The sequence below is a fragment of the Coloeus monedula genome (genome assembly GCF_965178545.1).
Source record: "Coloeus monedula genome assembly, chromosome: 3".
Classification (NCBI taxonomy): domain Eukaryota; kingdom Metazoa; phylum Chordata; class Aves; order Passeriformes; family Corvidae; genus Coloeus; species Coloeus monedula.
In genome coordinates, this window is record NC_138783.1 from 29,027,455 (window position 1) to 29,045,929 (window position 18,475).

The 18,475-nt window shown below is 44.3% G+C and overlaps 1 protein-coding gene across 1 annotated transcript; it reads left to right on the forward strand.

The window, feature by feature from the left end:
- Positions 1–8,966: 8,966 nt before the first annotated feature.
- FAM131B (family with sequence similarity 131 member B) lies at positions 8,967–15,358 on the forward strand (the record flags this gene model as incomplete). The annotated part of the gene is made up of 6 exons (XM_082277634.1): positions 8,967–9,071; positions 10,490–10,525; positions 13,042–13,135; positions 13,730–13,927; positions 14,252–14,395; positions 14,814–15,358. The coding sequence occupies exons 1-6, from the start codon at positions 9,018–9,020 to the stop codon at positions 15,356–15,358; spliced, it is 1,071 nt and encodes a 356-aa protein (XP_082133760.1). The 5' UTR covers positions 8,967–9,017.
- Between the last annotated feature and the right edge of the window lie 3,117 nt (positions 15,359–18,475).

Consider the following 18,475-nt stretch of genomic DNA (forward strand, 5'->3'; position numbering starts at 1 on the left):
AGTACTTGACATAGGATACTACGGGTACTAAAAGGCTTTTTTTTGATTTTAGAAGTGAACAGATGAATCCTTTAAAGATGACTAAATACAGAGGCGATGTCTGTCTTGGGAACTACTTGAACTACGTGTAAATTGTGACAGGCTAGGACATATTCTGGGAGAATATCGCTGCTGTTTCCCCTATTTGAATAGTCTTTCTTACACATACACTTCAGGGACAAGCTGATACCGATCCCAAACAAATACTAAATAACTCCTTTCCCACCACTTCCCAAAAGAAAAGAATGAAGAAAAGAAACCAGAGAGGAAAAACCCAATCACTGAGGGGGGGGTGGGGGGCAGGAAGAAGAAAACAATCAGGAAAGAGAACAGACTAAGAGGCTAAAACCTGGAAAACAGGGAACCAAGGGCGAACAGTGAGCAGAGCACCCCTGTGTTCCCATGATATCCAGGAACTGGTAGATGCTGCCCAGTGATGCCCTGCCCAGAGCATGGGTCTAGAAATAGTGCTGTTAGTTACTGGGTAACTGGGTAACTAACTGGGTAACTGGGTAACTCCTGGAGCTGGACATAGCCAGCTTGGTGAGAAACAGGACAGCTGATAAAGAGGACCCAGAATTTAGTGGGTCTTGGGATAGAAACTGTACGAGTAAAGATGTGAGAAGTGCAGTTGGAATCAAAATAGTAAGTTTCTGGAGGAGACAGAAGACTGGCATGTGTGGTGTGCCAGTCTCCCTTTGACTGCAGAAAAGGCATGACTTGGGGAGTCCTGTGAAGAAACTTGTGCCTTCTGCTTGAGGAAGGATTTTTTCAGCTGATATTCCCCATGGTCCATGCAATTCACTCGAAGTAGAAACTGGCCACGAGGGTTCCTCCTTGTCTTCTGACAATGAGTGGTCCTACAACCATGTATCATGGGTCTAAGGGGTTGTTAAGCCCATGTTTGGGCTTAAGGAGGAGGTTGAACAAATGATTTGTGTACCTGGCAGAGACTGATGACTGTTCCCTTGACATGAGGACAAACAACAGAGGGAGTGGGGTAGCCCTTGGGGGGATTAGAGGAGCCTTGTGAACAGTGAGTACCCCATGGAGGTTGCTCTGTGCAGGTGTGGATGCCGTCAGGGACAGCAGGGAAAATCGTAGGGTGGGATTAGGGGTGGATGTGATGGTGAGGTGTGGCCTCACCTGAGCAGGTGCAGGGCTGGGCACTCAGTGCCTGCAGCTCTGCCTGGTGAGCTCAACCCCTGCAGTCTCAGTGCCAGCAGCTCTTTGTCATTTTCCCCAATTGCTTAGGGAACTGTGGAGCTCTGTCTGGTGAGGACACCTGAAGCCCTGGTGGTGGCTTTCTAGGATTGGGAACAGTTTCTCTCACCAGATATCTGCTGGAAATATAATACAGCAGAGATGAAACAGACTAGGAGTTTCCTGGAGTGTCTGTAAGAATTTCCTGACACAGCTGGTGAGTGAGCCAGCTAGGGAAGACACCTGCTGGTCCTGTTGTTTGTGAACAGAGAAGGCCTTGTGGGTCATGTGGTGGTTGGAGGCTGTTTTGGGCATAGCCATCACAAAATGAGAGAGCTTTTGATTCTCAGAGCAGTAAGGAGGGGCATCAGCAGAACTGCCACCTTGGACTTACTGAGGTCAGAGTTTGACTTGTTTAGGAGAGTTTCAGAGAGTCCCTTGAGAGGCAGTCCTAAAGGGCAAAGGAGTCCAGGAAGGGCATTCTTCAAGAGGATGTCCTGAAGGTGCAGAAGCAGGGAATCCCCATGTGCTGAAGGATGAACTGGTGGGGAAGAAGACCAGCCTGGCTGAACAGAGAGCTTAGTCTGAAACTCAGGAAATAAAGAGAATGTATCACCTTTCGAAGAAGAGGCAGGCCATTTAGGAAGACTACAAGGATGTTGTGAGGTTGTGCAGAGGGAAAATTAGAAAGGCCAAAGTTCAACCAGAATTTAGTCTGGCCACTGCCATAAAAGGCAATAAAAATGTTTCTGTAAGTGCATAAGCAGCCAAAGGAGGGCTAAGGAGAATCTTCATCCTTTATTGGTTGTGGGGGGAAAAACAGTGACAAAGGACGAGAAGGCAGAGGTGTGCACTTAGGTTTTTGGGGAGAGGGGTGACGGGGAGTCAGCAGCCTCAATGCCTCCTGGCTGGCTCTGACCACTGCTGCTGTTCCAAACCAAATGCTTGGTGAGGGCTGTGACCAAGTGTGCGATGGCTGTGGTGGAGAAGGGTGTAGCCACCTGGCTGTACACTCCTGGCTGTACCCTCTGGGGCTGCCAGCCTGATACCCCACAGCTGAGGCGGGGCAGGTAAGGAGAGTGGAGCCTGAAACTCCCGGGCTGCCACTGCCCCCATGTGCTGGTGTTTGGAGCAGGCTCTTGTTTTGTCCACCCCGCAAAGGGGGGACCAGGAGCATCCCTGAGGTGAGAAAGGTGCGTTGTGATCTGCTGGTTGACTCTTGAGGAGTTCTGGGCGTGGTTCTTCTTCCCCACTGTTAAGGAGGGAACTACAGCACGAAGATGGCACATCTAATAGTATTCTAATGCTCCAGGACAGTGCCCATGTGACATGCTGGCTACAGAAGGATTAAAATTTAAACATGTATGGAGAGCAACGTATGAAATTGCCTGCTGCATATTACTTCTGTAAGGCTGGCTATGGGCCAGCCAGAAGGGGCTTCTACCTTGGTTCATACTGACATTTCCACACTCACTGTGCTGAGCAAGGCCCCTGGGGACACATTCTCTGCACTTCAGAGAAGCAGTGAAGAATGAGGATAAACCCATCGCTGCTGTTCATGCTGGCTGATACTTGTTCTGCAAATGAGGCAGGGCTCTGAGGTTTGGGGTTTTTAAAGTTTGTGTTAATTGGATGTGTTTCGTTTTGGAGTACCTCCTTAGCCCAAGTGACATGGTGGCTTCTCAGAGCAGAGCTTCCCGTGTCTAGCATTAGGCTCTCTGTTCATCTCCTTTTACTTGAAGATATGGAGTAGCCTTTAGTATTGGTTTGAAAGTGTTTCCAGTCAAGAAGAAAAATGTAAGTGTTGCAGCTTTGTTCATTAATTCTATCTCCTAAACAGCTCTGAAAAGGGACCTACCTGCAGGGAGAGGCAGAATGGTCTGGAAAATTCAAATTACCCAAGTTCAAAGCAAAGATCCTGAGAACTGCCCAGCTGATTCCTAATCTTACAGGCCTGTCAGAGCTTTAGGTGTTTCCATTTTTCATCAGAAATTTGAAAGGCATCTGTTCTGTGGAGACCAAGACACTTCTGTGCCTTGATGAGCACCAACCTGTTCAGCTCTGTCTCCTCCACAAAAACAGGGGTTTTTTTCAGTTTCTCTTCCACAAGTGACCCTGTTGGCAGGTGTCAGCAGCAGATAACTAATTTTTATATTTCCTTATGCAGTACAAGCTAGAATTCTTATGGAATTATGTAAATAACTTGGGTTGACAGATTTCTCAGCTTTACCTGAGAGAATTTGAGTGCTTCCTTCAGAGATTCACCTCAGGGACAGCTCTGGTGACAGAGGTTTATCCTTTCCTTGATGACCTTTTGGATAGCTTTGATTGGCTCTGTGTAAAGCAGGCAGGGAAGAAAAATGTTTCTATGGTTATTCTAGCCACCCATCTGTCAGTCCTTCCCGGTAGCTTCAACTGCTTTAATTTCAACCACATTTGACAAGACACGATGATGTTGTGCTTGACAAAGATACACACTCCCACGAGTATCATGAAAATTGGTATCAGGGAAAGAACAATCCAAAGACTGATCATAATTACTGCAATTACATTTGTTGTTTTCTTAGTTGTTTGGGGGAAAAAAAAAGGAATGGAAAAGAATTAATTGGACCATTTACTCTAAATATTCATCTTTGCCAACATTAATGTTGGCTACCAATACCAAATGACAAGGTTTCTGCTCTCTGCTGGAAAGTAACATTTGAGAAACAGAAGAAAGTGTGCTAACGGGGGATAATAGCAGTGCTGGAAAGTCATTGCTTAATTGAAATGTTTCTTGTGTTAATTGGCATGACACATCAGAAAGCAAATAACACAAATACTTATTTGGTATGTGGTGTAGATCTTCACCAGCATGATGTTCAGAGGGGAAAAACAAAATTCAAGACTCTCAAACTCTTTTCATCTACTTGGTGTGGAACAAAATAGAGAAGACAAATTTGAGATGATGTTTAACATCCAGCACAGAAGTTACAACACAATAGATTATTAAAGGCTATAGATACAGCTTAAAGCCATCGATGCAGAAGCCTGATTCAAGCATAAACTTTGGTAAATGAACAAAATACTGGTACAGGTACCAAATATAGAATCAATTAATGCACAGTGGTAACAGCAATCCAGAAAATGTCGAGGAAACCCAAGGAGAATGGGCTTGTTTAGATTAAATTTTGAGTAATTCAAAGCAAGGTGATTTTCTTATGATCACAGAAATGCAAAGAATCTGAAAATATGTCCAACTAAGAAACTCTGTGTTTCCATGGTAAATTAAGGTATGTGGCAAAATGAGCTACAAAAGTAGTAAAGAAGTAGTTTGTTACTCAGCAAGGTGAGGTGCAGTCATCCAGGTGTTTGATTTTTCTGGAGCATTGATCAAAAGGATCACTTTGCTTGGAATGCTTACTACACACATTTCCTAATTTCTGAGAGTCCAAAGTTATGATGCTCAAAATAACCAAAATAAAGCAAGAAGTGGGGAAAAGGGTATTTTTTCCCCCATGTTTGTTCCTCTTTAAATGTTTTTCATCTTTATTATTTAGAAAGGCTTGACTTAAAAATAAGTCTTGATTTTTGCCATAAGAGTAGTGTAAGAGAAAGAGGGCTGATACTTTCCCCCAAAGGCTTAAACAACTTGAGTTGGAGTGTTATGTCAGTTGTAATGGAGACATCTTTTTCTTATGAGTGTTTTTGCAGTGTTTGTTTTTATCTGATTTGTGTTAGAAAATACAAAGCAGCCATGATCTGAAAGAATTTGGCTTAATGTATTTATGTATTTTGACTGCTTTCGTTTTCCCTTTCTGCTTCATGTAATCAGCCTCCTCCTTTTTCCTCAGCCATCTACTAACTCTTCCAAAACAAGGATGAAATCTATGATGTTAAAAAAACCGCAAACCAAATAATAATTTTTAAAATAAAATGAAGACATCTTTTAAAAGTTCAATGAAAATGAATCCCCTCTATATCCTTTCTATACACACCATACAGAAACAGTGACAAGGAAATCAGAAACCCAGTTATCTTTCAACTTTCATCACCTCATTTCAGGACATCTAAATGAGAAATTCGATAGCATGTTTGTAAAAATTCCACTTTAAAATTGGCTTTATGACCCACTCATTTAAAAATTCTTATCAGCTCGATATGGAGAAGAGCAAATACTATTCTGTGAGAGGTGATTGATCATAGAATTACAAATGGAACAGTCATGATGATTAGCAGAAGCTGGAATGGAAGATGAATAAGAGAAAATAAATTATAGTGGAGAAGAAATGTACTATTGCAAAAGAAAAAAAAACCTCTGTGCTAATTGCAGGGAGAAAGAGGTTGACAGGAGACTGGATAAAAAAAATACTAATTTGCTAAGAACTGCTTTCAGTTTCTGTTTTCCCACTTCACTCTCCATACTTTTTTTCTGATTTTCTGTGTTTCCTTCCTTCCATCTGTCAGAGCAGAACTCGTTTTTTTCATGTCTTGATCTAACATGGGTTAATGTTGCTCTTGCTGTTTCTAGCAGAAGAGGAAAAAAGCCGCTAACCTTTACCCAACTTTCAATAAGAGAAAGTAATGTTTCCCCAGGCCCAACATCAGTTAGAGCACATACATTTTCTTTTCAACCAGTCTGATGTTGTAACTTTTCAGCAGATATGACTGCATTTAAAAGCATGTAACAGATGTTAAAGAGTTGTTTTCTCTTAATGTATTTCTCTCTTAGTACTCATGAAACTGTTTAGACCAAGAATTTATTTTCAATAATTATTCAGTCTTTATAGAGCATGCAAAATCACATATTATTCACTTTTTCTCCCTGAACTAGGTAGATGAGGTGTTTCAACTAGAAAGAAACAGTAGTAAATAAATTCTGTAGGTCTTTAGTTCTACTATTACAGAACAGGTGTGGACTTTGAGACAAATAATTGTGTGATGTTCTTGAGCCATTTGATGCTGCCATCTGCCAGAACAGTATTCAGCCTGGACAAGAGAAAGCTCCTAGGAGACCTTATAGCACCTTCCAGTACCTAAAGGGGGCCTGAAAGCTGGACAGGGACATTTTACAAGGGCATGGAGGGATAGCACCAGGGGCAGTGGCTTCAGAATGGAAGAGGGTTGGTTTAAATTCGATAATAAGAAGAAATTCTTTACTGTGAGGGTGGCGAGGCACTGGCACAGGTTGCCCAGAGAAGCTGTGGAGGTCCCATCCCTGGAAGTGTTCAAGGCCAGGTTGGATGAGGCTCTGAGCAAACCTGGCCTAGTGAAAGGTGTCCTTGTCTGTGGCAGGGGGGGTGAAACTAGATGATTTTTAAGGTCCCTTCCAACCCAAACCATTGTGTGGTTCTATGAATATTTTCCATATTCTAACACTCCAAGGAAACCATCAGTGGGCTTGTGGCATTGAGAGCAGAGGCTGAGTGTCATTTGCTGAACTTTGAGGCTGTCAAGTCACTTGTGCTGAGCAGGAGGCTCCTCCTTCTTTGGCTGGGGTGGAGGTGTCTTTGCAGTGCATGCCCAGAATGGTGCTGCAGCCTGTTTGCAATGTGGGCCAGGGTGTCTCTAGACTTACAGAAGGGCCACAGCATTATGCTCAGAAAGAGCTGAGAGTACAGGAGGAAGGCTTCAGGTAAACGGAGATGAAACAGGCGTGACACTGTTACCTGCACTGAAGAGTTCTGAGAAGCTGCCTTCTGCTCTGGAGGGGTGACATCTCTCCTGCCTCTCCAGCATCCCTGTCTTGTTCATCTCTGTGGCAGCAATGCCCCAGCTCTCCCCTTCTAGTGTGAAGGGTTGCAGGTGGCGGGAAGGAGCACAGACAGGAAGAGGCAGCTGGATCCCAGCATGCAGGGGCAGGCTCCCACCCTGCTCTTTGCACCAGTTTTTTCCTCCCTCTGACCTGTGCTGGTCCTTCAGCTCACCCTTGTAACAGTCAACCCCTCTACTCCTTCCTCTCCAGGTTTGCACTTGCCAGTAGTGCTCCCTCCTTCTTCCCTTTGCCCCTTCCCTGTTCAGGGGGACTGAGTACGAGATATTCCATTCCAAGCCACAGCCAAACCTTACAGCTGGTGCACCTGGCACTGTCAGCTGGGCTTTCACAGCTCTGCCTGCAGCTTCCCTTTGCCAGAGATGATTCTAGTCCTAGAAGGTTTGCTTGGACCCCAGATATAAGAGGTTCCCAGCCATGGTGGTAACAGGCAACTCACATGTGGCCCATTAAGCCGTTGCTCCTCTTGCTTGAGTACAGAAATCCCCAAATCTCCCTCTCTTGCTTTGCTGGACTGAAGGTTGCCAGTCCAGTCGGTGGCAGTGAAGCCAGCAAGAGCTATGTGAGGCCCAATACGTGCATGTGCTTGTCAGGAAAACCAGTTAGGAGGATCACAGCCCTGGAGGGTGGTGTTTGTCATGCTCATCATAGCCATGTCCTGCCTCCTCCTGAAGTCTGGCTGTGTCTGACCTCTGTGCTCACCTTTGTAGCATACAGTACAGGAATCCTTTTTCTTTTGAGTTCCCTGAGTTGCGAGGAACTGCAACTCAGAGAACAGCAGCTTTACTCAGCCTGCTTAGAAGCCTGTGGAGGATGCTGTTAAAGCACTTGGTTCTAATGATCCTGATGAGCAGAAACGTACTTTGGATGTGAAGGAAAAAACATCCCTTCGTTCTTTCAGAAAGGGATCTTCCTGCACAGCATAAATTTGAGATGTGAAGGTGTGGTGGACCCCACAGTATGCAAATAGCATTGTCTTTCTGATGTTTTTTGTATTGCTATGTTTAGCCTTTTTAAGGGACAAAATCAGGATTTTTGCATTTTGAATTCTAGCTGATGAATGCCTCAGGCTTCCCACCCTTAAGTGCCTCCATGGCTCTTGCAGGCCTCTGTGGGGTGGAGTGCAGCATCTCTCACTTGTCAGAAGATTTCTACCTGGGAAGTGCAGTGATGAGCACTCTATAAATGTGCCAGAGCTGCTAGAATGAGCGAGGGGCTTTGCATATGCCTGTGGAGGAGAAATTTGCTATAAAGAGTAAAAACAAGTTAGAAGATGATGAAAGTAGAACCATTTACATTCAATCCAAACAGAGCAGACACAGCTGAATTGATCCCAGGAAGAGATGATCATTTGGGGGTTACATTTCTTGACAGATTCTAGGAGCTTCAGGTGTAAGGACAGTACAATTGTTCCTCTGTGACATGGGAGCAAATAACTTTAAACCTAGTTTGAGGATGGCACCCAGGCTGAAGGCACAGTAAATTGCTGATTGCACAGAGCCGTCCTGGTTACCTGGCTATCGATATTTAAAATTTGAAGTGTATTAAAAAGGTCTTTAATCTTGCTGAGAATGGCAAAGCAAAAGAGCCAGCAGCTCTAAGCTGATGTCAACCAATTCAAACCATAACAAATGTCTTTTTAAGGGATGATGGTTTGATATTGAAAGGGGATATTAAAGGAATTGGTTCTTTCCCAGTCACGCATCATGACTGGATGAATCTGTACTTTAGCCAAGCATACATCATGCTTGAGAAAAACACAAGTGACTGGTCTTCATATGGAGATATCTGTGTGAAATATAATTGTTGATGATGTATAGGTGGTCTGATTAAAAACGGAATGTCTGATTTAAGTCTGTTGTGGCCTTAAACTCAATGATTCTCCTGCTTGCTTAGCTGAGTTGGCTTAAGACTGCTAGAACAAATTGTAGTGGCATTAAGAAGCCTGACCAGATGTGTTCCCACAGGAAACGAGGTGATTGCAGTAGACTGGAAGGGACTGAAAGATGTGGACCAAATCAATATGGACAGCACGAGTTCACTGCATGGCAGCAGCTTCCATCGACCTTCCACTGAGGTGAGTGTGTGGCCCAGAGCTACTTGGCCAAGGGGATCAGGAAGTTTGAATTCTGAGTTCAGAAATGGGTGTTGTGCATCATCTGCGAGTGGATCAGAATGCCAGCGAGCTCCTGAGGATCATACCTGTGTAGTTTGGCTTGCTCTGAACAGAGCTGAGTCAGTCCCTTCACATGATCCATAGTGAGCGAGAATTTGCAAATGAAAGTACTTTTTAACCACTCATGAAGGGAGTGGAACACAACATGAGAAAAACAGTGACAGTTCTGAGAAGCCTGTAGTCTGCATTCCTTGAACAAGGGATTTGCACTGGGATGTCCAGCACTGTGTCTGTCCCAGCTTCAGCAGCACATCCATGAAATCTTTTGAAGAAGCACATTTGTCTTCATGTTGAATTTTAGAGCTGCATTCACCTGTAACTCACTGCCAATTGACTTACCATGCAGTATCTTAAGGGCTGATTCATTGAATTATTGCAGCTTCTGCATTCTTAGATACCTGAATTTTCAGCTTTGTAAGGTTCAGGGTATGCAATGATGTTTAATTAAAAAAAGTCTATTTTGAATGCGTAGTATTTGAAGAATCACAAATAATGTTCACAAATAACCTTAACAAATGACATACAGTTTGCAAAACCTTGGAAAACGTTCATAGGTGTGTATATATATATATATAGGTATTTTTATTTTGTTTGTCTACCTTGCTGGCTTGGAATGTAACTTCAAGACACTTAGAGTTTCATGGAGTCTTGGCAGAAATTGTTGGGCCTGATCTTGTATGGAGAATTCAGTCAAATCAAAGCAGATCTAAAAGTCAATGAGCATAAGCTACACCTCAGTGAACATTTTGATTTATATGAATGGATACCATAGGTATAACATGAGTCATCTAAATTTCCTTGAGTGTCTCCATCCCCAAACTCAAGATGCTGAGATGTGAGTCCTCCCAGCTGAGGGAAACACACTGGGAGTTGGTACTGTGATGGCTGATATGGGAAATATTTCTGGTTTGCAAGGGGAGGGGTGAGCCAGAATGGACAAACCGAAACACTGCAGGAGGAAATAATTTCAGCAGAATTCTGTTGCTTGCTGTAGGACACTCAAAATTCAAAGGTGGTGTAGCTCCTCCTTGTGTTAACCTCAAAGTGGTGCAACCCACACTTGGGAGCCTTGTGAAAAGGTGCTTTTCTCTTTCTTACTCTGTCACTATTCCACCCATTCACTATTCCACCTTCAAACACCGTGACGCCTACAGGGCACCATAATCACCAGCATGGAATGAAACCAGCCTGAAAGACACACGTTTTTTTATAACATACCATAAAGCAGTGCCTGTTGGTTATGGCAAACTAGTGGAGTTGAATGGCTGCTTGCAAGTTCTTCGTTACACTAATGTGGTGCCATTCTTTGCTTTCTTTAGCAAACACGGACAGATTTCTCCTGGGATGGTATCAATGTGAGTATGCACTGTGTCACTTGTCAAATTTTTAGTCACAGGAAGACCAGGATTTGTCTGACATTGGATACAGTGGAGGCCAGAATGGGAACATGACTTGAAGTCCTTAGTGCCACTGAAATTCTGGGAGTTGTCTACGATTCAGAGGATGGTGATAGATTTTTGTTTGCTTCTGAGTCTTTTGCTGTCTGGCAGGTATTTCAGTCTGCAGTTGGCTATTGAATTGCTTTCATCCTTTTTGGGGCAAATGTGTGCCATTTTGTATGTTCTGTTCTTGAGATTTCTGGGCACTGCTACATAAGAAAGGTGTCTGCCCAGCATGTTTTAAAAAATCAGTAGTCCTTGATAAGAGCATCATTTGATCTTCTCCAGTAGTATGGGAGAAATGTCTCCCTCATTTTCAGTTGCACACAGAGGTAAAAGTATTCTTAATGTCTCCTAGGGTAGATGGTGAGTACCAGTTAACTTCAGTTAAAAAGCAGATGAGAAACAATCAAACATTTTAATTATACGTGTTCCTTTTGCTCTTAATACCTGTGCCATGAAAAAAAATTTTTTTTTTCTTTTTCACTAATGCAGAAACAGCATCCTGAGAAAGGATTAATAAATATTTGTTCTACTGGACTTTTTTTAAGGGTACTTAAAAAATACTTTCACGTAAGTTAACTTTATAGTTTTGTACACTTAAGGGCAGGATTAGCAGCTCCATTTTGAGTAGGATAAATATTTTCTAATTCCAGATACTTTGAAAACTTTTAAAATACCTGTACTTTTCTGGTTCTTTGTGATTTGAAAGCACTTGGGACACTGAATATCAAGGGGACATATTTTTAACTAATTCTCACCCTGCTGATATCTCTGTCTTTGTGGCACTTACAGCTTGGAATCTTTTGCCTAGGATCAATTATAGGAACAAGTTGTGTGGGATAATAATGGTGCATGCAGCAACTGTCTGGAAGAAATTTGTCATTTGTTTTTTCCTCGCTGCACCTCTGTCTAGCTGAAAGCAAAGTACACAAGGTCATATTTCCTTAAAGAAAGTAGAAGACAGTTTCCTTACTTGCAGTTTCCCATTTTCCAACCCATACAGAATCCATGGAGCTCTTTCATAATGCAGCTCTTACCCAGTGTAATTCCATAGATCTTCTTTGGTACAGAAGCTGGGTCATGAGTTTCCTTCCCTTCCCATTCATTCCTGCCTTCATGTCACAGCTCTCCAACCTTGCAGTAGTAGGAACCCTCTGCAATTTACTTTCTTTTTTGGATGGGTTCCATGAAGCAGCTCACAGCACAGCCCCCAGGCCATCTTGGAACAAGTGGGTGGATACTGAGCAGCAGCACCCAGACAGGAATAACCAGTGGGGGCACAGATGGATTTTCTCCAATGAGCTTCATCACCAAAGGAAATGCATCATGGAACAAGGGCTGTGTTCTCACTTTTTACTGTTCTTCCTCTGCTTTCTGATTTCTTCAGCTCACGTTACACATGGCACATTCCTGGCTCCACAGTTACAGGAGCCTTAGCTGCTGCATTTATACAGTTTCCAGAAAAAAGCACCTCTCATATTTTGGCAATTGACTGGAATTCTATGCAGTTCAACATCTTTACAATGCCTTCCTTTGCCTCCAATTATTTCACTGCCCAGTTATTGCTCCACGCGCTTTTTATGAAGTGTGCGCCTCTGACCAAATGCTTGCTTTGTGTCAGGATTTAAAATTTCCAGTGTCATAGTCACGACTTTGGAGTAACTTTGTGTTTGAAACATTCTGGCCTTGATTTTCAGAGAGGTTGAAATGAAGAGCAGAAGCAATGCTTATTTAGCCATTGTGAAAATTAAGCCTCATATGCAATGCCTGGCATCTCTGAAGAAACCTGATGAATTCATCTTGAGAGATTATTTTTGTGATGATGTTTGTGATGGCTGCCTGTCCCAGTAGTGCCCTCTCCTTGTGATTCAGGCTCTGAGGATAAACACAGAGAAGACAGTCAAGAAAATTAAGCAGAGCTGTAGACCGCATTTCTTTGCAGATGTAGGTGCTTGAAACAGGGCCCATCACTGATATAGTCATGTTCATTTTACTAAGAGCATATAGGAAGAACAAAAACCCCAAAGTGACATAAAAAGATTGGTAGTATGATGCATATATGATACATTGCTGTGTCTTGCCTATTGCACTGACAACTCCCCACTGTAAGATCCCTGAATTGTCCCTCAGCCATGCCTTGCATCTCTAACAAAGAGTTGGGAATGGTGCAGCATGTCTGTGGAGGACGGGCAGCTGCCCATGGGAGGCTTCTCACAGTCTCTTTCTGCCTCTCCCTCTGTCCTTGCCTCAGTCCCAATGCTGTGCAATACCCAGTCCTGGTTAAATAGCCTCTAATTTTTCCTTTCTTTCTTTTGTTCTTGTTGCTTGCTTCTGCTCCTCATCTTCCAACTACCTACTGTTTTCTCACTTCAATTCACTTCCTTTTCTCCTTCCTGTATATCATTTCTTCATATTCTCTCTCTTTTCAGCTCTCCATGGAAGATACGACCTCCATCCTCCCCAAGCTGAAACGCAACTCCAATGCTTATGGGATTGGGGCTTTGGCTAAATCATCTTTCTCTGGTGAGGTCCTCAAAATTTGACTTTATCCTTGGCAGCTTCTCTCCACAGGCCTTTGTGCCTCTTCCCATATCTCTCTGTTGCTCTCACAACTGCTCCTTTCTGGCTCTCGCCTTTTCATGGCCTTAGAGGAGTCTCCACCACCATGGTTCTAAATACAGAAATCTCACAGTTGTTGCCCTTTCAAAGAACAGATTTGTCTTACTCCTGTTGGCTTCTCACTGTGCACCCCTGCTCAGACATCTTCAGTTGCTTCCCCTCAGTCTTGGGTTTAACCCCATTTTCTTAGTTTGTTCACTTCCAGGCTTCATCCTTCATGCCCAACTCTAACCTAAATGGATTCTAGGCAAGGAAGGAAATGGTCTTTCATATTTAGGGTTCCCCTTTTTCCCCCTTCTGAGAGTTTGTCCAAGGAAAGATGGAGAAACTCCCCTGGAGAGTGATGCAGTGAAGGGTAGGAGATACCCAGCCCTAGTCATGCATCCTGCCCAGGAAAGGAGGGGAAAAGCTCCACTTCTAAGAGAGGTAAAGAGCATGGCAGAAAGCGCTGGAGCTGTGTAATAGCCCTCCCTTGTTTTCCAATGTCTGGTCCCTTAGGGATATCTCGCAGCATGAAGGACCACGTCACGAAGCCGACGGCGATGGGCCAGGGCCGCGTGGCGCACATGATTGAGTGGCAGGGCTGGGGCAAAGCCCACAGCCAGCAGCAGCAGCACACGCACGAGACCGCGCGCAAGGACGCCGACGCCTACTCGGACCTCAGCGACGGCGAGAAGGAGGCCCGCTTCCTTGCAGGTAGCGATGCCTTTGTGTTGGCACGTGGATTGGATTGGGTTGGGATGCCCCGGAGTGGAGAGACCAAAGTGCAGAAGCTTGGAAAAAACCACCCAGGAGAGGCTATGGGTGCTTCAGGTGGCCGAAGTAGAGGGAGACTTTGATGGTTGGAGTATTGCCAGTGGAATGCAAAGTGGAAAGGGTGAGGGCCAGTTGTGGGTGATGGGTGTTGCTGAGACAGGACCAGAGTGGGACAGTGTAACCAGAAGATGGGGTAAAGGACGATGGTGAGAAGTGGAGACTTTAACACATCTCTGCTTCCCTTCCCTGTCTCCTTTGGCACAGGAGTGATGGAGCAATTTGCTATTTCTGAAGCGACTCTCATGGCCTGGTCCTCCATGGATGGTGAGGATGTGAGTGTAAACTCAAATCAGGACAATCCAGCAGGCAACTACTCTGAGAACTATCAGGAGCTGATGGAGAGCCAAGGTGAGCTCCAGTGCTTCTTGCTAATCTTAAGACACCCCTTTCCTGCTCTTGTTGTCATGTTGCTCTCTTTTGTTCTGCCCTGTTTTATTCTGTAGTCCCAGTCAGATCTGTTAGAGTCATCCCAGTTTGTGGAGCTGTCCAGGGAATCTAATCTTAACACTGTGGCTCCGAAGCCCAGTTCCTTTTGCCTTTTTAGAGCACAACTAAAGCTACCAGCTCTTACAGTCAGTTGTGGGTATAATCCAGGTCACCCGCCTACTGCCCAGAACTGTGTTTTCTCTTTGCCCTCCTTCCCTGTAAAGGCTTCATCTGCCCTGTGCAGTACAGTGCCTTGAACAGGCACACAGGCTACCTGGATGAGGCAGCTCGGCCTAGGGAGAGTGTGTGACTGTGTGTTGTTTGTCTCCTTTGCTTGCAGAGCATATGGCCCAGACGCAGTATGATAGCTGGCCTCACTCCTACGTCTCGCAGGGCATGTATTGCTTAGGTTCATCCGACGCCTGGGAGGCCAGTGACCAGTCCCTCATCGCCTCCCCAGCAACCGGCTCCTACCTAGGCCAGAATTTCGATGAGTCCCAGACAAACCTTCAGGAAAGCATTTTGCTTCAGAGCAGCTTTCTCCAGCAGCAACAGCTGCAGCAACAGCGGCAGGAGCAGAACTTCATCCAGAGCACGGGGCTGGTCCACGTGTGGCCCCTGCAGACTGCTCAGAGTGGGGGTGGAGCTGAGTCCAGCACGTACATGGAGGACCACATTGAGGATGAAGGGAACCCACGGCTGGAGAAGGCTCCTCTCCTAAACAAGAAGCCCTCTCCAGAGGAGGATGATGCAGTGTGCCGGGACCTGGAATCTTTGTCTCCTCGAGAGGAGGTGGAACATGCTGCACTGAGCCGCAAAGTCTCAGATGTCACCTCCTCTGGGGTGCAGTCCTTTGATGAGGAAGAGGGAGAAACAAACAACTGATGCTTTCTGTGAAGTTCTCATCATTGCTGAACAAAGAGAGGGGTGGCAAGGAATGCAATTACAGGGATTCTTCTCTCCATCTCCCCATGTTTCAAAGCAGACACACCTTCCATACCTGACATTTAATTATTTTTTTAAACAAGAGGAAAATCTCAAAGTGATTGAGACATAAAAACCTTTTCTTCCCCTCCCCCATGGACACATATTTTGGATTTTCATTGCTCTGGGCAACATGTGATGTGCTTGGAGAGATCTGGATTGGTAAATAATTTCTAAATCTTTTTAATACAAAGTCTTGGCTGTGGATACAAACTCTTCTGGTACTGGGGATGTGGCTGATGCGACAGGCTTGGTGTAGGGAGCAGCTTTGTGGCTAGAATTCATCTTGGCAGAATGGATGTTGCTCTGTGGACATGACCCCCTTTGATAGAATATATGAATATAAACTGGTTTAAAATGAAGATGTGGCTTTGCAAATCTAGCTTGCACTAGTATTGCCATTGTGGCTGCTGCAGAGGAGCAGGCCGTGTTCGATACAGATCGTACTGAGATGAGAGATGTGCTGTGTAACCAGATCCTCAATAGCACCCCGATACAAAGCTGTAGGTTTGATGGATACGAACTGTGCTCCGTGGGCCCGGGCTGTGCTGCCAGTGTGGCTCTGTGGGCATGGCTCTGCTGTGGTCTGGAAGAATGGATACAGATACGAATCTAACCCTGCTCTCAGATATTCATGCTTTAGTCTCTTTCATTTATTTGTTTCTCTCTTTGACATTTCTACCTTCCCAGGAGCTGGCACGAGTGGTGTGTCTTTTTGGCAGTGGGCACTGGAGGCCAGTGGAAAGCGCATTTTCAGCTACGGAGACAGTCAAAAAAGCTGACTCTTGCAGGGGGCTTGAGAACATGTCCATATTGGTGCATCTTGGTGCTGCTGCTGTGTCCTGTCTTTTTCTTGCCAGCAGTATGGGGAGACCCAGAGAGTAGGCAGCAGATCCAGGAACAGTGTGTACAGCTATGAGATCACAGATACGTAGTTTACATTAGGGTTTTCAGTTTTTGTGCTTTTTTTTTAACCTTTTTATATGCTGGATAAGTGTTCATAACAAAGCAGTTAGTGATGGGAAAGGCCTGTACTCCAGTCATGACTTAACAGAAATACTGCACCTTTCCCATTTCTGCCACTCCTGCAGTGCCAAATAGAGCTGGAGGAAAAGGGGTGAGAGGAAATTTTCTCCTCCTATTTTTCTTCTTCTTCCTGCCTATGTTTTCTTCTTTCGTTTTCCTACCCCCAAGCAGTGTAAATAACGCTCAGTACTTGATCTGTTTGTTTTTCCCTCCCATCTCTTTTTCAGGTGTGGAGAAGGCTGATTTCAGGAGTTTTCCCTATTTGTACGGGTTATATATTTTTTGTTAAAAAAAACATGATTCTCTGATTAGGGGGAATTTGGTCTCTTGCAATTCCTCGCCTTTTTTTACAGACCTCCTTTTGGGAGGGAGAAGTTTTGAAAGGAAATTGTTTCCTTTCGGCTCTCACCAGAAAATAAACAGGGACAAAAGCAAAAACTGTATAAGGTTATTGATTTTGCTGGAGGACTGAATAGAACCAGCAGAGATTACCCAAGTGCAGAGTTTTAATTGCAAGACCTCTTGCAAGGAAACATCAGCAAAGCTGATGTAGATCAGATGCTGGATCTGATGAGCTAGAGAAAGGAATTTGCCTGGACACTGCCATACTGTTCCAGGAGCAACTCTTTCTCACTTACTCTGACTCATATTTGCTCTGTTTAATTCATGATACATTTGTATCTTCTTTGCCTCCTCTTCAGGCTTGGTGTGGTTTTTGGATGACAGGAGAGTGGTACGTGCTCCTTTCCTGCTTCAGGTTTAGTTCCTGCATATTTTCAGGGAAGAATGTCTAAGGAGAATAAAATGTGACTGAAGGAATATCATCAAGTCTCAGAGTTCAGACAGCTCCTGGCAAGCAAAGCAAACGATGTCCAGGAATTGTGAAAAGTAGGAATGGGACTCTCAGGAAGAACTTCACCCCACTCAGCTTTTTCCCACTGACACAGCTGCATAAAGAGGGACTCCTTTTTCAATACCCAAGTCTTTCTAGCCAAGTCTGCTTCAAGCAGATATGTCTTCCCTGTCCATTGCACCTCTAAATGAAGGACCTTTGGGATGTTTTAAGTAAGACTTGTAATTTGGTGTAGGTAAGCGAGAAAAGTTTTTGAGACCCATCTTTTTTTACGCATTTCCTTGGTCTTGCTTACATCTCTCTAAGGAGGTGGCTCTTCTCCTGAATGATGGCATTTCAATATCCCTTCAGAGATGTTTGCACGTTCAGGTACTAACCTCCCCTGGGCAGCAGGACTTGATAAAAATGATCTCCTATAGTTCTTGCAGGGCCAGTGGGGCTCATTGTCCTGGACTGGCTTGGGTCTAGCCATGGAGCAGGGCCTGGGAAATCACACTAGCCAGAAAAGGGAGATGAGGCAAGTGCCAAGAGCACCTCAGCAGATGAGTAAATGAGTAAGTTTAAAGCTATTTCTTTTCAAAGAGGTCTTCAGGGAAACAAAAATGGTTGGGGTGTGTACCTTTGTGGAAGATTTGGGTGACTTGTTTCTTTCTCCAAACCGTTTTGTTCCCATGTGCCTCTCCAGGACCAATCTGGATGTTTACAGTAACTTTCAGAGTAGCTTCTAATGATCCCTCTGTGTTGTTTACAGGACTGGGACAAGTAGGTCAACTTGTCCAGGGCTTCTTTTTCTTTAATATGGACGTATGGTACATTTACTAAGATGTCTGATTGATGTCTAAAAGATATTCCTTATCTCCATGGAAGGCAGTGATAGGGGGTTACCTACATAGAGAAAAGTGTGAAAAAATTGACCTTATAGAAAATTCTCTGGAGTCCAATAGGAAGAGAAAACCTATCTGTAGATTCTTCTAGCTTCTGTGGAACTGGGATAGAGAATTATACCCTGCTGTATAGTTCCATGACCTGCTGTCTAGAAACCTGTAGATAGCCTCATTCTCTGTGAATACAGACTGGTTTGAACACTCTGTAATAACTTTCCAGCTTACTAAATTCTGTAATTTTTTTTTCATAAATGT